Source organism: Mustela erminea, chromosome 12 (assembly GCF_009829155.1).
Source record: "Mustela erminea isolate mMusErm1 chromosome 12, mMusErm1.Pri, whole genome shotgun sequence".
NCBI classification, from domain to species: domain Eukaryota; kingdom Metazoa; phylum Chordata; class Mammalia; order Carnivora; family Mustelidae; genus Mustela; species Mustela erminea.
In genome coordinates, this window is record NC_045625.1 from 66,784,618 (window position 1) to 66,810,662 (window position 26,045).

The window sequence follows — 26,045 nt, forward strand, 5'->3', positions numbered from 1 at the left end:
AACTATATAATATACTGTCAGATTGATTCAAGGTGGCTATTTGACAAACCTACAATAGTAGGTAACTGATAGAAGACATGCAAATTCTGTCCTGGCAGAGATTCACCTGACTTCCACCCAACTCTACAGAAGAGTTTTGCCTCCATTTATTTCAACATTCCAATGCTCCATATACATTTAAAATTTTTTCAAGATTTTACTTATTTGAGGGGTACCTGGGTGGCTCAGTGGGCTAAAGTCTCTGCCTTCAGCTTGGGTCATGATCTCAGGATCAAGCCCGGCATCAGGCTCTCTGCTCAGCCAGGAGCCTGCTTCCCCGCCCCCTCTCTGCCTGCCTCTCTGCCTACCTGTGACCTCTGTCTGTCAAATAAATAAAATCTTGGGGAAAAAAAAAAAGATTTTATTTATTTGAAAGAGAATGCACAAGTGAGGGGGGGTGCAGAGCAAGAAGCAGGCTCCCCAGTGACCAGAGAGCCCAATGCAGAGCTCAATCCCAGGACCGTGGGATCATGACCTGAGCCAAAGGCAGATACTTAACTGACTGAGCCACCCAGGTACCCCTAAATCTGAATGTTTTAAAACTTATGTCTAGTTATTTCACTAAATGAGTTTAACAAAATCCTTAACACATGCTCATTTTTACATCCATATGAGGAGTCAGTTTTTACTTTTTTCTGAAAGTCATCTTTTAACATGCTCTATTCTCTAAGCACCATAAGCTATAAGCAAGCACAGACTTAAAAAAATATCATGTTCTCTTATGCCTCTTTATACTTATACACTGACTATTCTTTCTCCCATCCAAGTACTAACCAGGCCCGACCCTGCTTAGCTTCCGAGATCAGACGAGATCGGGTGCGTTCAGGGTGGTATGGCCGTAGACTACACTGACTATTCTTTCTGCCTATAAAGGCTACACCTTATTCTTAGCCTGAGACCCGCTACAGCTTGGGTTCCCTCTCATGCTTGGCCCTCCCCCAGGTATTGTGTATATTCACGGCTACACTGTCCATGTGGGATTACGTTATTCTTCCCTCAGGTGTCCCAAACGCCTAAATGCCCGGCTCATTACAAGCATTGGATACATGTTTTGTGAATGATATATTCAAAATAAAATGAAAGACTGTTACCAGTATAATAAAAGTTTTAATTTCTGATTTATAACACTGCATTTAAGGTAAATGTAGTAGAGAGGACACTGTACCATACCAACATAAATACATTTTGGCCTTTAATGATAAATGCACAGAATCTAAGTACTTACATAGTACATTATCCTTATTTTCCCTGAAAGCATTCTAATTTTCATTTAAAAGTATTACCCAGAAATATTCTCTTATTCTTAATACACATATTTTAAGGCTTTAAACCACAAGTAGGAGATATGGCCACCCATGAAAATCTGTATTACCATGAAAAGAAGTATATATTAATGGGAAGTGCATATAAAATACAATATATTCTACATTACATTTTTAAAAAGATTTTATTTATTCACTTGAGAGAGAGAAAGCTCATGAGTGCACAAGCACTGGAAGAGGCAGAGGGAGAGGGAGAAGCAGACTCCCCGCTGAGCTGGGGGCTCAATCCCAGGACCAGAAGATCACAAACTGAGCCTAAGGCAGATGCTTAACCATCTGAGCCACCCATGTGCCCCATCTACATTATATTTTTATACAAATTTAAAAATGCAACACAAAAGGTTAAGCTCCGACTGGATTTCGACTCTGGTCATGAACTCAGCATGGAATCCACTGAGATTCTCTCTCCTTCTGCCTCCCCCCCTCCCCCCCACTCTCACAGGCTCTCTGTGAAATAAAAGAATAAATCTTTTTAAAAGGTGCAACATAAAACAGTATTACCTTCTGCAACTAATTCAGCTGTCCTGCAGACCACAGGGGTTTATAGCGGCATCCCTGACCTCTACCCACTAGATGCCAGCAGCATCCCCTTAATTGTGAAAACCAAAAATGAGTCTAGACATTGCCAAATGTCCCTGGGAGTCCCCAGCTGAGAAACACCGGTCTAGACAAATACAATAAGCAACTTTAATTCAGTGTGGATAACCTCAGGATGTAACAAGAACATCTAAACTATGGAAAAATTAGGTGAAAGACAAGTGAAATGTAAGGAAAGACTCAAATGATAAGAAGTTTGTAATATATTGGGTCAGGAAAAAGTATTCCAGGCATTATCAATGGCCTAGAGGATAGAGAATATGATTCCTTTTCTTTCATAAAGAGCTCCAATTTTCCAAATCATAATTTCTCCAAACTCAGGAAGTAAAAATATATGCATATAAATAGAATGGGGACAAAGTCCCTATGCATAAAGTTAGAAGGTATCTGTATGCTTCTCTCCATTCCCCAGATATACTTAAATTGCAACCCTCGCCCAGCATTTCTCTGAACCTAATCCTTGTTAATGGTTAAAGTTATTCCTAGTAACTATTTTTAAGTCTCAGCTGTTGCTGAATCTCATACATAAGAACTCTGTAACTGTTCTGTACAAGACATCATAACCCTTCTGAGCAGAGATGAGGGAAGAGCTGAGATAAGAGAGATTGAAGAAGTTGCTCAGAATACAGAATAATTGAGCAGGAAAGGGGCTAAAAGCAAGGCAGGAGTTTGCATGGTTTCATGGCAACATAAAGTATGAAACCTTATAAGAAGTTTTATCACACCCAGATCCCTCTGGGAATAAACTGCTCTAATGGTTTTTTTCCCCTATACTTCATGTTATCTTCTCTACCACACAATTTACTACACACTGTCTGCTGTTAAAATAACCTTAAAAGCCCTTATGAAATGAGTCTGAAAAAGTTGAGAATTCCCATTATTTTCTACCCAGTGTGGGCTGTGCTTAATTGAGTTTTCCTGAATTGGACACACAGCTCAAACAAGATTAACTTCTAGACTTTCTTCCCAAGTTCCAAGTCTGTAGAGGTATTATCTTGGTTTTCGAGTTAAAATACTTCAAATATACTTCTTAGTACAAGAATGTCAAATAAGAGGATATCCCCCTCCCACTAGCATTCTTTTAAAAATAAAACAACTGGGGTGCCTGGGCGGCTCAGTTGATTAAAATTCTGCCCTCAGCTCAGGTCATGATCCCAGAGTCCTGGGATGAAGTACCACATTGGGCTCTGTGCTCAGTGGGGAGTCTGCTTCTCCTTCTGCTCTTCACCCTGCTTGTGCTCTCTCTCAAATAAAATCTTTTTAAAAAACACATAAAAATAAATATAAATGATAATTATTATTCTCTAAAACATTTTATACAGCAAACAGATTTAGAGTGTTTTGGTTACTAAAATTCTTGTTAGACAACTGGTTTATTTTTAACATTATTAACAACAGGAAAGTCCTACAAAATAGTACAAGGCTCTTGGATATAAGATTTACAGTAACAATGTACTTTGATTTAACTTAGCAAGCTAAGTTATGTTAATATTGATTAGATGCCAAAATTAAAGATCCAAAAATCTATCAAGAGATAAAGAGGACATATTATTTTCATACAACATCTCTCCCCAAGGTTACATAGGCAATTTACAGTTATATTTATTGAAATAACAAGTTTTGGATGCTCTGAAGTTAGAAGGAGTTCTGGTAACCAATGCAGAAGCTGCTAAGGATTTGTTAGTGATTCCACACTTCTTGGCTACATTATTTCCTTTTATAAAATGTTTAACAGGGGCGCCTGGGTGTCCGTCTGTTAAGTGGCTGCCTTCGGCTCGGGACATGATCCCAGGGTCCTGGGATGGAGCCCTGAGTTGGGCTCTCTGCTCAGCAGGGAGTCTGTTTCCCCTCTCCCTCTGCCTGCTGCTCCCCCTACTTGAGCTCTCTATCAAATAAATAAATGAAATATTTAAAAAAGTAAAATAAAATAAAAATGTTTAACATTATGGTATGTGAAATAAAACAGAGAAAAAAGGCATAGCCCAATTCAGAAGCAAAAAGTACGTCATTGGTTACTGGGGATTAAGGGGAAATCGGGAAGGAGTTACTGTTTAATCAGTATGGAGTTTCAATTTGGGAAAATGAAAGGTTCTGGAGATGAATAATACTGACAGTTACAGGATAATGTGATAGTTACAGGATTCCTGTGATAGTTACAGGAAAATGAAAGGTTCTGGAGATGAATAATACTGATAGTTACAGGATAGTGTACTTGATGCCACTGAACTACACACTTAAAAATGGTTAAAACAGCAAATTTTATGTCATGTATATTTCACAATAAAAATACCTACACAAAAAGGCATTAAACCAAAAGTGTTCAATTCAAAAGGCATGGCCTCAATGAATATTCTATCATAATCACTGATCAGAATAACTTACTGTGCAATATTATGTGCATGTCTACATATTTTGAATTTTTTAGTGTGTATTTCTGATTAGGTATACATGCAAATGATAAAAAAAAGTTTCAAATGAAACTAAAGGGTATACAATGAAAAGCAAGTCTCCTGTCCACGTGTGTTAATCTCTTGAGAACTAACCATAAGTTTCTTTAATGTGTGGGTATTCATATACATATCGATTAAAAAAAAAAAAACTTTACTGAGATATAATGTACATACAATTGAATTTAACTATTTACCTACAATTCACTATTTTGAAAAATATATATAACCATGAATTCACTACCAATCCATGTGTATATTTCCATCTCCCCAAAATATTCCCAGTGCCCATCTCCCCAAAATATTTCCATCTCCCCAAAATATTCCCAGTGCCCACTCCCAGGCAATTACTCCCTCCCATGCCCCGAAATTATGGAACTCCTTCTCTCAATAAAGACTAGTCTTTCCTACTTTTTAAAAAATTAACATATAATGTATTATTTGTTTCAGGGGTACATGTCTGTGAATCATCAGTCTTAAACAATTCATAGCACTCCTCATAGCACATAGTCTCACCCAGCCACCTCATCCCTCCCCTACTCCCCTCCAGCAACCCTCAGTTTGTTTCCTGAGATTAAGAATCTCATGGCTTGTCTCCCTGTCTGGTTTCATCTTGTTTCATTTTTCCCCTCCCTTCCCCTATGATCCTCTCTCGTTTCTCATATTCTACGTATCAGTGAGATCATACAATAATTGTCTTTCGCTGATTGACTTATTTCGCTTAGTGTAATACCCTCTATTTCCATCCATGTCATTGCAAATGGCAAGATTTCTTTTTTTTTTTTTTTGATGGCTGCTTAGTATTCCATAAGAAACCTAGGAATAAATCTAACCAAAGAGGCAAAGAATATGTACTCAGAAAACTATAAAGTTCATGAAAGAAATTGAAAAAGACACAAAGAAATGGAAAAACATTCCATGCTCATGAATTGGAAGAACAAATATTGTGAAAATGTTCATGCTACCTAAAGCAGTCTACATATTTAATGCAATCCCCATCAAAATACCATCAATTTTTTCCAAAGAAATGGAACAACTAATCCTAAAATTTATATGGAACCAGAAAAGACCCTGAATAGCCAGAGGAATAGTGAAAAAGAAAACCAAAGTTGGCAGCATCACAATTCCAGACTTCAAGCTCTATTCAAAGCTGTAATTATCAAGACTGTATGGTACTGGCACAAAAATAGATACACAGATCAATGGAACAGAATAGAGAGCCCAGAAATGGACCCTCAACTCTATGGTTAACTAGTCTTTCCTACTTTTGTACAAAGAGAATCATGTGATTTGAGCACTTTTATATCTGGCTTCTTTTAGCATGTTTCCAAGATTTATCCACTATGTTGAGTATATCAGTACTTCATTCCTATTATTAAGAAGTATTTCATTATATGGATATACCATTATCTGTCCATTCACATATATTCCTTTCTTTAACAAAAACACCAAAATATTATACATGCTGATCTTTTTTCAACTGTTTTTTTTTTTTTAAAAGATTTTATTTACTTATTTGACAGAGAGAAATCACAAGTAGGCAGAGAAACAGGCAGAGAAAGAGAAGGGGAAGCAGGCTTCCTGCCGAGCAGAGGGCCTGATGCCAGGCTCAGTCCCAGGACCCTGAGGTCATGAACTACGCCAAAGGCAGAGGCTTTAACCCACTGAGCCACCCAGGCTCTGAGTGTTTTCTTTGAAACATTCTCAAAGTTGCGAGTACAGTCAATACTGAATAACCCTCGAATATGCTGCGTTATTCTTACAAATATATACTCTTATATATTCACAATACACTAACCAGAATTAGTAAAATAGCATGGACCAGTTATCATCATGTAATCCTTAGAATTCATTCAAGTTTCGCAAACTGTTCCAAAATGTTCTTCACATCTATGTCAGAACCAAAAGATGCATTTAATTTTGATTTTTAGTCTCCTTCCAAGCTGGAAAGACCAGGAACCTGGCCCTCCTGTGCCTCTTTCCTAAGGCCAAATATTCAAACTCAAAGATAAAATTTAAGCCAAAATACAAAGTAGGAAAGAAGCAATTACAATTCTTCTAAACTCAGGAAAAGTTCTGTAAGTTGAGAAGTGGCCTTCTGTAGGTTCTAGGGCTTGCAGTAGCTGAGGGGCACACACACAAGCCCTCACAGCCTGGAACTGAGGCCAGGCAGTGGCTATTGGATAAGATCAGGGACGATAAGATGGTAGTAATTTTGTGTACTGCCCTTCAACTTAACTGACATGTCCCTATCACTCTTTCAACACTTTATGCACTTTTAGCATGTAAAATACTCCAGGCTCATCATCTTCTTTCCCTACCCTAACCGTGGAACCACCAATCCTCCAAGATATGCTAATTTCTTTTATTATTTTGTTTTGTTTCCTGCTTTACTGAGATAATACAATGTGACAGTTTGATTTATGTATAAGCTGTGAAAGGATACACCCCCTATCAAGTTAATTAATACACTTATCACCCCACATATTTACTATTCATTTCCTCTGATGAGAACATTTAAGTTCTATTTTCTTAGCAAATTTCAAATACACAATGCAGTTGGATTTGGGTTTTTTTTTCTTTTTGTTTTAAAAGATTTTATTTATTTGAGAGAGAGCACAAGCACAAGGAGGAAAGAGGGAAAGGAAGAAGCCTCCCCATTGAGCAGAGAGCCCAGTGTGGGGCTGGATCACAGGACCCTGAGATCATGATGCAAGTTGAAGGCAGACATTAACCACCTGAGCCACAATGCACTGTTATATATAACCTATAGTCACCCTGTTCATACACTGTAAGGTTCAAACCTTACAAATGAAAGTTTAGACCCTTTTACCAACCTCTTCATATTTCCCCAGGCCTCCCACAACCATCTTTTTACTGTTCCTATGAATTCAAGTTTGTTTTTGCTTGGATTGCACATATAAGTTATACCACACAGCACTTGTCTTTGGCTTATTTGACTTTGTATAATGCCCTCCAGATTTATTCACTTTGAACAAATTATAATATCTCCCCCTTTTTTGGGCTGAATTCTACTGTGTGTGTGTATAAATATGTACACCATATTTTCTATACCTATTCATCTATGAACAGACACTTAGATTGTTCCTATACACTGACTATTGTAAGCAATGCTGAAGAAAGGTTTAATGGAAACCAAGAGAAAGCAGGGTTAGCTATACTTATTTTAACATAAAATAGACTTTAAGCGAAAGACTATAATAAAAAACAAAGATTGTCAATATATAATAACGGGATTAATTCATCAAGAAAATAATTACAATTATGCACCTAACAGAAGAGCACCTAAATATATAAAACAAATATTAACAGATCTGAACAGAAAAACAGACAACAGATTAAGAGCAGGGGACTTCAATATCCACCTTTGGTCATCCAGACCAAAAAAAAAAAAAGAAGAAAAATCAATAAAGAAACTGAGTACTTGAGCTGTACTTCAGTCCAAATAGACCTTAACAAGAAATATATAGAACATTCCAACCAACAGTAGCAGAATACACATTCTTCTTAAGTGAACATGGAACATTCTCCATGACAGATCAAATAATAGGTCACAAAACAAATCATTTAGCAAATTAGAAAAAACAAAATCATGCCAAGTAACTTTTCTGACCACAACAGTATGAAGTAAAAATCAACAGGAGGAAGGCTGGAAAATTTACAAATATGTGGAAACTAAACCACCAATGAGTCAAAGAAATCAAAGGGAAATCAAAAAATACCTGGAAACAAATGACAATGGAAACTCAACATACCAAAACCTACAGGATACTGCTAAAGCATTTCTGAGATGCATATATTAAGAAATTAAAAAGATCTCAGATACAGAACCTAACTTTACACCTCAAGGAATTAGAGAACAAACTAAGTCCAAAATCAGCAGAAGGAAGGAAATAAAGATCAGAGCAGAAATGGAGACTCTGCTCCCACCCATATAGGAAAGATGAATGAAATTAAGAATTGGTTTTAGAAAAGATAAATAAAATGGACAAATCTTTAATGGATTGTAATCCATTTTTTATTGGAGATTTTAATCCACTTGCATTTAAAGAATAACTGATAGGTATGGGTTTACCATTTATTTTGGTTTTTCTTTGTCTTTTTTTGTTTTTTTAAGAGAAGAGGGAGGGGCAATGGGAGAGGGAGAGTTTCTTGAGCCCCATGCAGGGCTTGAGCTCATGACCCTGAGATTATGAACTGAGCCAAAATCATAATGGACTAAGCCATCCAGGCACCCCTTCCCATTTGTTATTTTGTTAACTGTGTTCTGGTTGTTTTCTAATTCTGTGTTCCTTTTTTCCTTCTCTTGCTCTCCTTCATTGGTATTTGGCGATTTTCTGTAGCAGTATACTTTGAATTCCTTTCTCTTTACATTTTGCATTTCTACTACAGGTTTTTGTTTTGTGGTTATCCTAAGGCTTGCACGAGAACACATTTATAAGTCTATTTTAAGCAGGTAATAACATCAAACACATACAAAAGCTTCCTCTCCCCTTATTTTGCTCTAGTTATCACAATCTGCATCTTTTAACATTGTGTATCCATTAAATTGCTGTAGTTACAGATATTTTTTAATACATTTGTCTTTTTTTTTTTTTTTTTATTTGAGAGAGAGACAGTGAGGGAGAATATGAGCGAGAAGAAGGTCAGAGGGAGAAGCAGACTCCCCGTGGAGCTGGGAGCCTGATGCGGGACTCGATCCCGGGACTCCAGGATCATGACCTGAGCTGAAGGCAGTTGCTTAACCAACTGAGCCACCCAAGCACCCAATACATTTGTCTTTTAACCTTCATACGAGAGTTGTAAGTGATTTACTCACCACCACTACAACATTAGAGTATCCTGAATGTAACTGTATTTACTTTTACCAGTATTAAACTTTCATACATTTTCCTGATACTAATTAGTAACCTTTTATTTCATCTTCAAGAACTCCTTTTAACATTTCTTTTAAGGGTGGGTCTGGGGATGATGAACTCCCCCAGGTTTTGCTTATCTGGAAAACTCTCTCATTCAATTCTGCATGATAGCTTTGATGGGTGAAGTACACTCGGTCAGAAGGTTTTTTGCTCATCACTCTAAATATACAATCTTTATCTCTTTTGGTAAGGAAGATTTCTGCTCAACAATCTACTGACAGTCTTATGGGGGTTCCCTTTAACATAACTAGTTGCTTTTTTTGTTGTTGCTTTCAAGATTTGTTACTCATATTTAACTTTTGACAATTTAACCATTATGTGTCTTGGTATGGGTCTCCTTGGATTTCTTCTTAGTACTACCTAGACTTCCTGGATCTGGAAGTTACTTTCCCAGGTTTAGGAGTTTTCAGCTGCTATTTCTGTGAATAAGCTTTCTGCTCTCTTCTCCTTCTGGAATCCCTATAATGTATAAACTGGTCTGCTTTTATTATGGTGTCCCATAATCCTATAAGCTATCTTTACTTCTTGAATTTTTTCTTTCTGCTCTCTGGATGAATTCCACTGACCTACCAAGTTTGCTGATCTTTTCTTCCACTTAATTTAGTTTGTTTGGAATGCCTCTACTCAGTTTTTCATTTCAGTAATTGTATTCTTCAGATCTGTGATTGCTCTTTGGTACTTTATATATTTTCTTTGTCCTTGCTGTAATTCTTATTTTAGTCATGCATTGCTTCCCAACTTTGGTGAGAATCTTTATGACTGTTATTTTGAACTCTCAATTAGGCAAATCACTAATTTCTGTTTAAAATCTGTTTCTGGATATTTATCTTGGTCTTTTGTTTAGAACATATTCCTCTACTTTCTTCATTTTCCTTGACTATTTGGTTTCAGAGCATTAGATAAAATGTCACCTTTCCCAGTCTTGACAGTGGTATCATGAAGAAGATGAACTTTGTGGATCACACTTCCACTAGCCATTATTTTTCCATTTGAGACAGTTTTAGAAGTTTTTTTAGGTGCCAACTTTTAAAAGAGTACAAATAAATTTCACACACCTATCAAGAACTGCTTCTCTGTTCACTATAGCCTTGTGCGTCTCATGGACATAAGACCTGCTAGCTTTCAAAGCTAGGTATTTTAGGTGGTTGTACCTACAGAGGAAGTCTTAGAAATTGGGGTGCTAGATGTGAGGGCCAAATCTTTTATTCCTCAGGTAGAGGCTGAGAGTTGGGGATGCTCTCCCAACTATATTATGGTGTTTTAGGAATGGGATTTATGGTGAGGCTGTGTCTCAGTATTTACTACCTTTTTTTTCCCTTCCCAGATTTATTTACTTACTTGAGAGAGAAAGAGTGCACATGTATGTGCTCAGGGGAGAGGGACAGAAGGAGGGAATCTTCAAGCAGACTCCCCACCAAGCACAGAGCACCACACAGAGCCTGATCTCACCACCCATGAGATCATGACCCATGCCAAGACCAAGAGTCAGCACTCAACTGACTGAGCCACCGAGGTATCCCCTTTCCTACCCATTTTAATGTATTTTTTCATCTGTCTGATGTGTAGTACTTGCTCAGCTGTTTTCAGATCTTGTTCAGAGAGATGTTCCATGTGTTAGCTGCACATTTATTTAGTAGTGTGTCCATGGGAAAGGAGCCCTCCTACATCATCATCTTGGTCAACTCCCACCCCCCAGTTCATTTTAGTGGACAATGGTCTTAGGAAGCAAGATCTGGGTGTTGGGTATTTTCACTGCTATTAGGGTCACTGCTCCCATGTTCTCTAGATGATAGAGCCAGAAAATGTATGTATGTATAAGGATATATATGTACGTGTGTTTCCCTACACACACACACACATATTCATGGATATCCACACTTAGATCTACACTTCTGTATCAATCTATATATATTAAAAATTATGAATTTATTCCCACACCTTTAATGTCAAGTCAATACTACAGAGCTCAAGATAGTTTTCTACCTTTCTAGAAATTAGCATAAGTCCCTAACTCTGAGAAATGGGGCAGAGCACAATTCTCAACACATTTTTAAATATGATCAATTCCATTCTATGTAATCAATCTTTGTGTTAGTTTCTAAAGCTGTTGTAACAAATTATCACACAACATTTATTATCTCACAGTTTTGAAAGTCGTAAGTTCAGTATCACTTTCATGGGCTAAAATCAAGGTGTTAGCAGGGCAGCACTCCATCCAAAGGCTCTAAGGGAAAGTCTGCTCATTGCTTCTTCCAGTTTCTGTGGCCACTAGAATTCCTTGGCCTGCTCATGCCAATCTCTACCTTGGTCTTCACATCGTCTTCTCCCCTTGTGTGTATCACTCCATCTCCCTCCACCTCTCTTTTAAGAAGGACACTTAATAGCACTTAGGGCCCAACCAGATAACCCAAGATTATCTCATCAACAGATCCCTACCTGCTCACATATAAGGTTCTGAGAATTAGGACTCTGATGCTTCCGGCTATCACTCAGCCCACTACTACCTCCTTACAGTGACATCCACCTCCTCTCATACATGGGCTCTTGTATTATTTAGGCTCTGATATGCCAAGCCAGCACAATGCCTACCCTGTTTGGGCTCCTATACATTATGCCAGGCCCCTCCTCCAGAGATGCCTCCTTATCTCTTTTGAGCTTTGAAACTCCATGCCAGGCCACCTTCATGTACAGATAACCTTCCTCGACCGGCTTCAGCTGCAACACTTCACAGAGCCATCTTTCCATTCTGACACCCTCATCTTGCTGCTTAGGCTGATATTCAATGCTGGGCTATCCTCCTAGGCAGATGGCTCACTACACCCCACTTCTAATCTGACATCCTGCCCTTGGGCACCTTTCCACAGAAACAGCTTCTTCAATATGCATAGGCTCTGAAACCCCAGAGCAAGCCACCTCCACACAAGATGCCCTTCTCCCCCTGCACAGTCTCCAACAGCTAGGCACACAGCTACCACTACAGGGATGTACCTCTACCTGCCTCAGGTTCTAGCACCCAGGCCAGGTGACACTCACATGCCCTCCTTGCCCTGTCTGGGCTCCCACATGCCTTTAGGCTATAAAACCCTGCCCTAGGCTGCTTTCCCACAGACACACTCTCCTCATCCTATTTGGGCTTTTTTTTTTTTTTTAAAATATTTTATTTATTTATTTGACAGAGATCACAAGTAGGCAGAGAGGCAGACAGAGAGGAGGGGAAGCAGGCTCCCTGCTGAGCAGAAAGCCTGATGTAGGGCTCGATCCCAGGATCCTGGGACCATGACCTGAGCCAAAGGCAGAGGCTTTAACCCACTGAGCCACCCAGGCGCCCCTCCTATTTGGGCTTTTGATACATAGTACCAAGTTGCTCCCAGATGGTTGCCCTCCTGATATTGCTTAGGCTCAGGGTAAGAAGTATGCTGAGTCCTCTCTGGCTACTATTTTCTAATACTTCAAATATTCTTATTCACTTCCACTTTACTTAATTTTTTTTTAAAGATTTTATTTATTTATTTGACAGACACAACTTGAATACCCCACTTTTACTTATTATTCCAAAAGAATCCTTGGTTTTGTCCTTCAGATTACACCAACTACTTTGAAAAACGTGCTTTGCTGGTCCATTTATGTTTATGCCAAGAAATCTTAGAATCCATTCTTAATGTCTCCGTCATCTGGGAAACTCCTACTGTGTTTAGCAGCTCTTCTGTTTTTTGGCCATTCTACTTTCGTTTGTATATAGGGTTTTCTATTTCTTTTTAAAAGTTGGGAGGATTCTGTTTCTCATGTTCTTTATAGTTTTCAGTTGGTTATATAGAGGAAAAGCAGCGAAGACATCTTTACCATCTAAAGACATCTTTACTACCTAAAGAAGACCACAAACCTTCTGGATTTTTTTAAGGAAAAAAAAAAAACCCCTCACACATGGATTTAAGGGGGGAAAAAAAGACCTTTAAATAAAAGAGTAATATAAATTTTGGAATCATGATGATATACCACTAGAACTAATGTTATATAACAACTGCATCTCAATTTAAAAAAGAGTAAACAACTCAAGTTTCTGGCACAAGTACCTCACAGGATAGGCCTCTCTAATGGGTTGTGATTTTAAAATAAAGTCAGCTCCTACTTCTCTTGTATACTGCCCACTGACAAAGAAAATCAACCGGATTGAAGAAGCAAAATTTCTGTTTCAGCAGCAAGCTCAGTCCTCAGGAGGTTAAAGCTACCATGTTACCAAATGAGGTACGTCTTCCATTTCCTCTTAACTATTTCTTTTGGAATTTGCCACCCTGTCAACAAATAACAAGCTTACAGTGCTACTTCATACTTTTTCAGTTTTACACATTATCTCTGATTTACTCCTTTAAGAGTAAATCTGATTTACGTCTTCAAGACGCCAGAGATATGTATGTATACTGTAAGTATGTATAAATCATATGCATATATACACTTCTGTCCCCTAGTCTCTAATACAGCTAAATCACAATTTTATTATGATCAATATTCAGGCATGTGCACCATTACATAAATGATATTCATATCTGGACCATGGAAAAGTTTGCAAACATGGAAATAATTTCTTGATTTATTCTGAAATTAATCACTGTCTTACAATTCAACCCCAAATCCATTGCCAATCCTCTAAACCTCTTACTACATAAAACACAATAGCTACTGTATTAATCCGTATTAATTTTATTGGTGACAATAGATCTTATATCTACTTCAAGACTTTTCCCTAAAGCCTGTGACCTTCTCCAAGCTGGGCTTGCCCTTCAAAGTACAGTGCTGAGTTACTACCTGGTAACCTCAGTGCATAATTACCTTGGGAATTTTCTTCATTATTCTTTCATGCCGGATTCCCATATTCCCCAAATTCCTTGCTTTCCTTTTTCTTGATTAAGCTTTTTTTTTTTTTATTCCAGTAAAATTAACATGCAGTGCTGTATTAGTTTCAGATGTACAATAGGGATTCAACAATTTGATACATTACTCAGTGCTAATGACAAATGTATTCTTAAACCCCTTCCTCTATTTCACCCATTTCCCCCCACCACAGGTGGTAACCTGGTAACCACAGGTTTGTTCTCTATACTTAAAAGTCTGATTTTCGTTTGTCTCTTTTTTCCTTTATTTCTTTTTAAACTCCACATTAGAGGGGTATCTGCGTGGTTCAGTTGGTTAAGTGTCCAACTCCTGATTTCAACTTAGGTCATGATCTCAGAGTGGTGAGATCAAGTCCTATGTCATCTCTGCTTAGCAGAGTCTGCTTGTCCCTCTCTCTCTGCTCTTCCTGTTACTCACTCTCTCGCTCTCCCTAATAAATAAAATCTTTAAAAAGCAATTCCACATTTGAGTGAAATCATATGGTATTTGTCTATCCCAACCAACTGACTTCACTTAGCATTATACCCTTGATCCATCCATGTCACTGCAAATAGCAAGGGCCCATTCCTTTCTATTGCTAAGTAACATTCCAGTGTGTATCTGTGTGTGTGTGTATAAAACTGCATCTTCTTTAGCCACTCCATCAATCAATAGGCACGGGCTGCTTCCCTACTTTGGCTCCTGTAAATAATGTCGCAATAAACACAGGGGTGCATATCTTTTTGAATTAGTGTTCCTCTTCTTTAGATAAATACCCAGTAGTGGAATTACTACGTCATAAGATAACTCTTATTCTTTAATTTTTTTGAAGAACTGCCACACTGCTTTCCACAGTGCCTGTAGCAGTCTGCATTCCAACAAGTAGCACGTAAGAGTTCCTTTTTCTCCACATCCTCACCAACACTTGCTGTCTTGTGCGTGTTCCTCTTCTTTAGATAAATACCCAGTAGTGGAATTACTACGTCATAAGATAACTCTTATTCTTTAATTTTTTTGAAGAACTGCCACACTGCTTTCCACAGTGCCTGTAGCAGTCTGCATTCCAACAAGTAGCACGTAAGAGTTCCTTTTTCTCCACATCCTCACCAACACTTGCTGTCTCATGTGTTTTTGACAGGTGTGAAGTGACATCTCACTGGGGTTTTGATTTGCATTTCCCTGATGATGAGTGACACTGAGCATCTTTCCAAGTGTGTGCTGGCCATACGGATGTCTTCTTTGGAGAAATGTCTGTTCGTGTTTCCTGCCCATTTTTAATTGGATTATTATTTTAGATGAACTAGGTATGTTCTTCATATATTTTGGATACTAACTCCTTATCAGATACATCATTTGCAAATACCTTCTCCCATTAAGTTGTCTTTTTTATTTTGATAATTGTTTCCCTTCCTGTGCAGAAACTTTTAATTTTGATATAGTCTTCAATAGTTTATTTTTGCTTTTGTTTCCCTTGCCTCAGGGGACCTAATCACAAAAATGTTGCTACAGTTGATGTCAAAGAGATTACTACCTGAATTCTCTTCTAGGATTTTTATGGTTTCAGGTCTCATAGCTAATTCATTAATCCATTCTGAATTTATTTTTGTTTATGATGTGACAAAGTGGTCTAGAATCATTCTTTTATATGTAACTATCCACTTTTCCCAACACCATCTATTGAAGAGACTTTTCCCACTGCCTATTATTGCTTCCTTGCTCAAGGATTAATGTGCCACATAATTGTGAGTTTATTTCTGGGCTCTCCATTTTGTCCCACTAATCTATGTGTCTATTTTTGTGTCAGTATCATACTGCTTTGATCGCTATAGCTTTGTAGGATACCTTGAAATCTAGCATTTTGATACCTCCAATTTTTTTCTTTTTTAAGACTGCTTTGGTTATTCAGGGACTTCTGTGGTTCCAACCAAATTTTAGGATTTTTAAAGAAGAGTTAATACCGAATTAATTAATTTTATGATTTCTTTTCTTGCTCTGTGAAAAATGCTGTTAGTATTTTGATAGGGATTGTGTTAAATCAACAGACTGATATGGGTATTATGGCTCCATTTTAATATTTGTTCTCCTAACCCTTGAGCATGGAATATCTTTTCACTTTGTGTCATCTTCAATTTCTTTTATCAATGTTTTATATAGTTTTCAGGATATATGTCTGTCCCCTCCTTGGTTAAGTTTATCCCTAGGTATTATTTTTGGTGCAACTGTAAATGGAATAGTTTTAATTTCTTTTACTGCTATTCATTATTAGTGTATGGAAATGCAACAGATTTCTGTATATTGATTTTGTACCCTTCACCTTACTGGATTCATATATCAGTTCTAGCAGTTTTTTGATGGAGTCTTCAGGGTTTTCTACATATACTATCATGTCATCTACAAGTAGTGAAAGATTTATTTCTTCCTTGATAAGGAAGGATAAGGATACTTTCCTTATCAAGGAAGAAATAAATCTTTTTTTTCCCTGTCTGATTGCTTGTGCCTATGACTTCAAGTACTATGTTGAATAAAAGTGATGAGAGTGGACATCATTGTTTTGCTCTTGATCTTAAGGGAAAACTCTTAATTTTTCACCATTGAGTATGTTGGCTGCGCATTTTTCAGACCTGGCCTTCATTATATTGAGATATGTTCCCTTTATACCTACTTTTTTGAGGGTTTCTATAATGAAATGGATGTTGTACTTTGTCAAATGCTTTTTCTGCATCTACTAAAATGATCCTATAGTTTTTTTCCATTCTCTTATTGATATAATACAGCAGACTGACTGATTTGGGAATCCTGAATCATTCTTTCAGCACAGGAATAAATTCCATTCAATCATGGTGAATTTTTTCTTTTTTTTGGATGTATTGTTGAATGCAGTTTGCTAATACTTTGTTGAGGATTTCTCCATCTATGCTGCATCAGGGATGTTGGCCTATAATTCTCTTTTTTTGTAGTATGTTTATCTGGTTTTGGTATCAGGGTAATGCTGACCTCATAGAATGAGTTCAGAAGTTTTCCTTCCTCTTTTGTTTTTTAGAATAATTTGAAAAGACAGGTATTAACTCTTATTTAAATATTTGATAGAATTCACCAGTGAAGCCGTCTGGTCCTGGACTTTTCTTTGTTGGGAATTTTTTTTTTTTTTTTTTTTTTTAAGATTTTATTTATTTATTTGACAGAGAGAGAAATCACAAGTAGGCGGAGAGTCAGGCAGAGAGAGAGAGAGAAGCAGGCTCCCGCTGAGCAAAGAGCCCGATGCGGGGCTCGATCCCAGGACACTGAGATCATGACCTGAGCCGAAGGCAGCGGCTTAATCCACTGAGCCACCCAGGCGCCCCAAGGAATTTTTTTTTTTTTTTAAAGATTTTATTTATTTATTTGACAGACAGAGATCACAAGTAGGCAGAGAGGCAGACAGAGAGAGGAGGAAGCAGGCTCCCTGCTGAGCAGAAAGCCCGATGCGGGGCTAGATCCCAGGGCCCTGGGATCATGACCTGAGCCGAAGGCAGAGGCTTTAACCCACTGAGCCACCCAGGCGCCCCTGTTGGGAACTTTTTGATTACTGATTCAGTTTCACTGCTGGTAACTGATCTGTTCAAATATTCTATTTCTTCCTGCTTCAGTTTTGGTAGCTTGTATGTTTCTAGAATGTATCCAGTTCTTCTAGACTGTCCCAATATTTTGGCATATAATTTTATATAATTCTCTTATAATCCTTTCTATTTCTGTGATGTTATTTCTCCTCTTTCATTTCTGATTTCTAGAGTCCCTTCTCTTTTTTGATGAGTCTGGCTAATGGTATATCAATTTTGTTGACCTTTTCTAAGATCCAGCTCCTGCATTCTTTAATCTATCATTTTTTTAAAGTTTCTATTTCATGTATTTCTGTTTTAATCTTTATTATTTCCTTTCTTCTACTATTTTGGGGTTTTGTTTGTTCCAACTCCTGTAGGGGTAAGGTTGGATTGAGATTTTTCTTGCTTCTTGAGGTAGTGCTATATTGCTATAAACTTCTCTCTTAAAAAACCACTTCTGTAGCATCCAAAAGATTCTGGACTATTTTTTTTCACTTTCACTTTTCTACATGTGTTTTTTAATTTCTCTTTGATTTCTTGGTTGATCTAGTCATTGTTTAGTAGGCTGTTATTTAACTTTTTGTATTTGTGTTCTTTCCAGATTTTTTTTTTCTTGTGGTTGATTTCTAGCTTCATAGCATTGTGGTTGGAAAAGATGCATGGTATGTGACTTTGATCTTTCTGAATTTGTTGAATTTTTTTCATGGCCTAACGTGATCTATTCTGGAGAATGTTCCATGTGCACTTAAAGAGAATGTGCATTCGGGGGCGCCTCAGTGGCTCAGTACGCTAAGCATCTACCTTTGGCTCAGGTCATGATCTCAGGGTCCTGGGATCCAGTCCCATGTCAGATTCCCTGCTCATCCAGTAGCCTGCTTCTCCCTCTCCCCATCCCTCTCCTCCCTGCTTACTCATTCTCTCTCTCTATCAAATAAATAAAATCTTTTAAAAAAGAAAAAAAAGGGGGGGAAAGGATGTACATTCTGCTTATTTAGGAATGTTCCAAATATATCTGTTAGATCCATGTGATCCAAAGTGTCATTCAAAACTACTGTTTTCTTGTTGATTTTCTGTTTGGATGATCTATCATTGATATAGGTGAGGTATTAAAGTCCCCTATTATTACAGTACTATCGATCGCTTCCTGTGTGTTTGTTAATAGCTGCTTTATGTTTTCGGGTGCTCTCACTGGGTGCATAAATATTTACAATCGTTGTCTCTTCTTGTAGGATTGTTCCTTACATGATTATGTAGTATCCCTCTTTGGCTCTTGTTGCAACATTTTTTTTAAAAAGTTGCTTTTGTTTCATTTAAGTACCGCTATACACTGGCTTTCTTTTCACTTCCATTTGCATGGTAAGTATTTTTCTATCTCTTCACTTTCAGTCTTCATGTGTTCGGCCCCTTTAGGTCTGAAACGAGTCTCTTGTAGACAGCATATAGCTGGATCTTGTTTTTTTTTTTTTTAATCCATTCCACCATCCTATGTCTTCTGATCAGTCCATTTAGTCAACTTACATTCAAAGTAATTATTGATAGGTATGTACTTACTCCCATTTTGTTACTTGCTTTATGGTTCGTTTTGTAATTCTATTATCTGGCTTTCATCTCTGACGGTTTGTTGGCTTTCTTTGGTGAAGCTTTCTTTCCTCTATTATTTCTTAGAACAGTTTGATATATTTGGATTCCTTTCTCTTTATTTTTTGCATATCTATTACTGGTTTTTGATTTGTGGCTACCATTAGGTTTACATATAACAACTTCTATATGTAGCAGTCCATGTTAATTTGATGGTTGCTTAAGTTTGAAGCCATTCTAAAAGCACTAAACTTTTAACTCCTCTCCCCATTTTAGGTATGTAGTGTCCTACTTTACATCCTTTTATTTGTTGAAATCCTTGACTAATATCTAAAGATATACTGATTTTACAGCTTCTGTGCCTTATAAGAGATGCCTGAGGGGCACAGTCAGTTGGGTATCCAACTCTCGGTTTCATCTCAAGCTGTAATCTCAGAGACGTGAGAATGAGCCCTAAGAGGGCTCCACCTCAGTGCAGAGTCTGTAAAGGCTCTCTCTCCCCAGTCCATCCCCCAAAATAAATAATAAATCTTTAAAAAAGTAGTGGCCTCATTAAGAAGAGGCTCTGTGGTGACCTATAGTACAATGTTTCCCATTCACCAGAACCTGGTGCTTTAGGGTATCTCCTATGTGTGTTATGTGCACCCTACCTGTTGTGATTGAGCCATGTTTGTCTTTAGTGCAGTCATCTGCAATGGCTCTCTTTGCCTTCTGTGGACAAAGTTTGGTCCTTTGTTATTTGTGGGACAGTCTGGTGCCGCCTTGGGCTTGAGCTGGGTCAGACTAGGCATTTGCCAGAGCCATGGTCACACAATACTACAGGCTACTTTCCCTGTGTCATCCCTTGAGCATTTTTTTTGGTGGGCAGCACCTGTAATCAGACCCTATGTGTGCCCCCAACCCATTATGGGGCTGCAGTTGGATCAGGGTGTGTGGTTTCTTGCCCTCTTCCCAGGATAAGAGTCACTTTGAGGGGCCCTGATCCTTGTGGGGGATGACTGCACACTGCCATGCTTGCAGTGCCACTTTGGATGGATTCCAGTTGAGGATGTGTTAGCAGGGGTGGGTCTGCAAGTGAATACAAGGAGGGGCACACAGAGTTAGCATGGTTTGTGACACTCTGCTGTGGTATGGTAATAGAGAGGCTTTGGGAAAACTCCTGCAGTGATTGTGTTGGAGGGGGCAGGTCTGAAGAGCATGGGGTTGGGATATGCTGTTAGTAAGCTAGATGAAGAGGTGTGCAGCACTGGTTCTCACAGGTGTCTGTTTCCAGCTGGGTAGGCCGGGAAAATGGCACCTAGTAGCTCTTTTGTTTTTAGAAAAGTCTCCTACAGATCCCTGCCCTTGCAGCACACTTCTGAGTCCAGCAAATAAATTCTGTTCTGCTTCTAATTCAAGATTAGAAATCATTCCCCCGCCCCCAGCAAATAAATTTTACAACTGCTGCTTCTATGCTATATCCGAGCAGGGCTGTTATATTGCCTCTTGAAGGACAGGGACTCAGTTTCCTATTGCCCTCTAGCTCAGCGCTAAACCTAATGACTTTTGAAGTTCTGGGTGTTAAGACCCACTGATTTGAAGAATGCAATAAGCTAAACCCCTCTGGTTTTTAAAGCCAAATGTTATGGGGATTCATCTTTCTTGCCTAGGTCCCTCAAGCCTCCATGTGGGGTCTGCTTCTCTCCCCTCTCTGTATCCTTGGTGTTCCTCAACCCTGCAGATAGCTCCAAGAGTCTGTTTAGCTTCTGACCATGTCTCTGACCTTCCTACCCTCTTCCATGTGGTCTCTTCTCTATATTTAGCTGTGGAGAGTCTGTTCTGCCAGTCTTCAGGTCATTTTCTTGGCTATTTACACTGATGTGGGTGTTATAAAGTTATCTGTGAAATGAGGTGAGCCTAGGATCCTCCTACTCTGCCATCTTCCCCCAGAATCCCCTTAGTACCTTGTTTTAACGGAGCATATATACCAGTAATATCTTCAAAAGCTTTGGGGGAAAAAAAAAAAAAAAAAGCAAGCTTTGGGAGATTAATTTTGAGACTTTACCTACAATTATCTTTCTTCACAATTAAATGATAGTTTGAAACTAGGATTCAAGATTGCAAACCATCCCCCGATCCAAATTCTGAAAACACTGTTCCATCTTCTTTTAATCACAACTCTGAGATATAATTAATATAAAATTCATCTATTAAAAGTGTACAATTTAGAGAATATAAATACCTCATTATAATGGGTTTTAAGAATCACAATTGTTACATATGAGTTAAAATGTTAACTCAGGGGATGCCTGGGTGGCTTAGTCGGTTAAATGTCTGCCTTTGGCTCAGGTCATGATCCCAGAGCCCTGCGTCAGGTGCCCTGCGTCAGGTGCCCTGGTCAGTGGAAAGCCTGCTTCTCCCTCTCTCTCTGCCCCTCCCCCAATTTGTGCTCTATCTCAAATAAAATCTTTAAAAAGAAAAATAAAATAGTATGTTAACTCAACAACTTATACAACAAACATAAATTATTCCTTTCGTTTTAAGAAATATTTCATGAGGGGCACCTGGGTGGTTCAGTGGGTTAAGCCTCTGCCTTCAGCTCAGGTCATGATCTCAGGGTCCTGGGATCAAGCCCCACATCAGGCTCTCTGCTCAGCAGGGAGCCTGCTTCCTCCTCTCTCTCTGCCAGCCTCTATGCCTACTTGTGATCACTCTCTCTCTCTCTCTCTATCAAATAAATAAAATCTTAAAAAAAAAATATTTCATGAATAAAATCTACCATCAGCAATATGCTAAGCCCCATAGAGATACACAAATAAGGCAGTTTCTGGCCTAAAATATTGTCACGGAAAAACAAACAGGTAAACAACTACAATATGATGTACTAAAAAATTCTGTAATAAGAGGTATGAGTGCAAGGAGACCACAGAGGGTATAGCCCCAGTATTCAGGGAATACTGTGTAATTGAGGTGATGATCTCTCAAAGGAGTAAAGGAGAGAGGTGATTAAAAAAGAATGTACTGATGACATCACAGAATGATCACCTGACAGTAAATATTCAGAGCCTAAACAGTAAGACACATACAGGAAATGGTCAAGTTTTACAGTACAATTTTTGGTCTATAATATCTTTAAAAGAAAGCATAAACACTATATAAGTTTATGGAGTAAAACATTCCAAGGTCCAAACAGATGGATCGACACATGAATTTAGAACAAAGGAGACTCTATATAATCTGGATGGGTAAGGAAAAAGAGTAGGAGTAAAACAATTACCTCCTTTTGTCGTATCATTCTGAGCCTGGATGCCATGATGCAATGAATTATGAATGGCAGAAAGAAGATCTGCTGCTTGAACCATCAATTTTTGAGCTTCTGCAACAGCACTGGTCTAGCAAACAAATCACCAAAAACATTCTTACATATTCTTTCACTGAAAGATATACATTAAATAGGAAAATCCTATAAACAATAATGAAATTAAATATCATAATGACATCGGTTTTCACAACCTATTCACTTAATATAAGATGCTCAGATCCTGTTAGGATAGAAAATTTTTTTTAATCCATTTATATTCTTGTAAGAGCCATTAAAAAATAATAGGAAACATTTCTAGCTTGTTCTGTTCATCTTACAGATTAAAAAAAAGAAAAAAGAAAAAAAGCTGAGTTGCAGTCAACTGGAAAATTTCAACATTTGTACTGTGCCATTCATAAATGTGAAAATAAAAATAAAAACAGGAAAAAAGAGACTTAGAAGTTAGGTCAATGGTAAAGGTTGGATTTCTACTCACCACTTTCTAATTATCCACAAATTAGTCTGTAATTGACTTAAATTAATGCAAATACACATGAAGAGAAAATATTTACCATCTAGGACTTTTTGGTTCTACACAAATCCAACAGTTAATTATTGAACTGAATGAAAGAAGAGGTCTATCTAAAATTCCCATTTTTGCTTTCTCCTTTTTAATCCACAAAACAGGACTACATACAAGCAAATTCAGTTTCTATTATTATACCACTAGTAAGTAATATAAAATATTTTTCTATATCAACAACAGACACAGATATGTTATGGAGCAGAATGTAAATTCATGTGACTTTTTGAGAAATTATCTAGTATTTCTAATATACGTAAATATCTCTAATAACTCTAAATATCTCTAATATAATACACATAAAATATACCAAATGCTGAATGCTGTATATGTGTGATCAGAGGCATTTCAATGGAAAAGTCTCAGAACTAGTTCAATAACACACTATATCCTGCCCCCCACCAAAAGCCCACTGCAATAGATTAAATGCTCTTACCTCTTTCTTAGTAAAGGCTATAAGCACTGTCAGTAACACTCGAGTGAATTTCACTCTGCTGAATACAGCTAAACACTGTTGGTGCTAAAAAATAAGAAAGGACTAAAAGTTAAAAGATGCAAAGTCTGTCAAAGGAATTTCATTTTAAAATATAGTATTTTAAGTCCTATATTTTAATGTTAATAACTTACTATACTACAAACACCTTCACTTACAGTCTTTTAAATGCCTGAAAATGAGCTGCAGAAAATAAAACAAAGCTTGTTCTACCAAATAGAAATATAAAGTAAAGCTCCTATATCAATGGGATGGATTTTCTTTTAAGTAAGAAGTTAGACTATCATCTCAAAAACTAATTTAATTAGCATTTTAAACAGAATTGATGAAAAGATGCTTTAAGCAGAGTCAGAGAATTAAGGCTCTCGACAAAGGATTAGTACTTTTCATACTGTCCAAGCTCTTGAGTTTTGCCATGTTTTGATGCACCATCTGTAAAAAATAATTTTTCTTCCTACCTCACAGGAATATTGAAGAGCTTTGAAATCAAGTATTATTATTCTATCAAAACAAATACAAGGGAAATAAAATCCCTTGCAATGTCCAACTTTTAAAGAAATACCTTAAAAAGGGCTTCCATAAATTATAACGCAGTTCATAAAACTACAACATTAAGAGGTAGACTTCTCTGTTATTATCTACCAGAAAATAAGTTCAATTACTTCTAGTTCAACTTCTGGATCTCTTTCTTCTCCTTGCCGACTTCGAGTACTCTAAAATTTTAAAAAACGTGAATTAAAATAAACACAAACTTGTAGAAATATTAGCTTATAAATATACAAAGTGCTAAATCAATTTTTTGAGTACATAGGAATCCATTTTTAAGAAAAATATTTGGAAGAAGAAAGTTGTATCTAGTATTTATTTTCCTATTAATACTATATATAAAAAGTCCATTTTGATAGAAATTATTAGGATCAAACAGAAGAATAAGGGATTAAAAACAGCAAAAGCAAAACAATGTAATAAGATAAGTACATGGCACATGGTACTGCTTTCTTTTTTAAAAAGAATGTATTAATTGAAAGTCTCGAAGCTCTCAAAACTAACCCTGTTAGAAAAAAATAGTAACCTTTATACAAATCACATCATAAAGTCACACTGTAAATACTGATTGTTCTGTACTAATATGCAAAACTTCTTATATGAGTAACAATATGACTGACTATTCTGACAACAGTAGGGCAGTTACAACAACAAGATACAGCAGAAGACCTGGGTTCTAGCCCTGCGCTGCCATTCCTAGTGGCATGCCCTTCAGTACACTCAGTTTATTTAACTCTTTTAAGCTGTATTTTCCTCACCTAAAACTAGGGCACTGAGTGCATTTTATTGCCTAATTCACTGCTTAATTATAAATATCAGCTAAGGCAATAATATAAAACTACTGTGACAACCATGTTGTGTTATCCAAGCACAGAAGAACGGGCAGAAATAGAACTTTTCCCCTTTTTAAAATCTCTGTGAGAACCAAACTGTTAGCGCCATCTGGCTGAAGGACATCATTCATAGAAGTCTTTGACCAGATCTGGGATACTGAGGTCCTCTACTGTGTTGCAGACTTTGTAACAGCTGTTGAAGAAGATCATCCTTACCTTTGAGGAACTTAAAATTCTAGATTATTGCTTTTCTTAAAGGAGCATACTATAATTCTAAAACACTGGCAAAAATATTGAAAAATCTTCAAGGTTAAATTTTCAGTAAAGGGACATTAATTCACCAGAAATAACTACTATAGCTGTTTTCAAGTTAATTGCAAAAAAGGCAGAGCATATATATAAAGGAAGCTGGTGGCCGTCCCTACACTAGCTGTTTGTAATTAGCTAAAGTTAATGACATTTAGAGGAATGCGAAAATCCTATACCAAAGCAAAGAGAAAAGAAATCTACCTTTACTCTTCTTTGCATGTCATCCTCCACATCTTTTAGCATGCCTAGAAAGAGAGACAATGAGTTTAAACAAGAAACAAATACAAATACAAAACTTGTATATCATCTTATAAATGTTTTACCTGTAACTCGAAGGTCTGTCACACTGTTAGCCATTTTAAATCCATAAGTCATTGATTGAAAATCTTCCTGTATGGGAAAGGAATAATTAGGCCCTTGAGTAGAAGCAAAACCTTTCATTACATTCCTCTTGCAAAATCACTCTTTGCTAGTCTGAACACAGTAATGAAATGTCATCCTGCTTGTCTAAATATTGCTATCATACAGCCATACTTTCCCTACTGTGTATCCTTAAAACACCATATTCTAATGCTACCTCCACCTTTAATTGTTTGCCCTTAGACTATTTAAATACACTTGCATTTAGTATGTT

General features: G+C 37.3%; 1 protein-coding gene across 5 annotated transcripts in view; it reads right to left on the reverse strand.

Moving 5' to 3' along the window:
* The window catches only part of NAA35 (N-alpha-acetyltransferase 35, NatC auxiliary subunit), a 101,129-nt gene that overhangs the window by 39,825 nt on the left and 35,259 nt on the right, over positions 1–26,045 (reverse strand). For 4 of the 5 annotated variants that reach the window (XM_032308643.1, XM_032308641.1, XM_032308644.1 and 1 more), the window contains exons 7-11: positions 25,735–25,801; positions 25,613–25,656; positions 24,386–24,436; positions 23,667–23,750; positions 22,624–22,738 (exon numbers count right to left, since the gene is read on the reverse strand). In XM_032308643.1, the coding sequence (XP_032164534.1) occupies positions 22,624–22,738; positions 23,667–23,750; positions 24,386–24,436; positions 25,613–25,656; positions 25,735–25,801 (361 nt within the window). The remainder of the gene's footprint in view (positions 1–22,623; positions 22,739–23,666; positions 23,751–24,385; positions 24,437–25,612; positions 25,657–25,734; positions 25,802–26,045) is intronic. The other variant, XM_032308642.1, reaches the window with a different exon arrangement.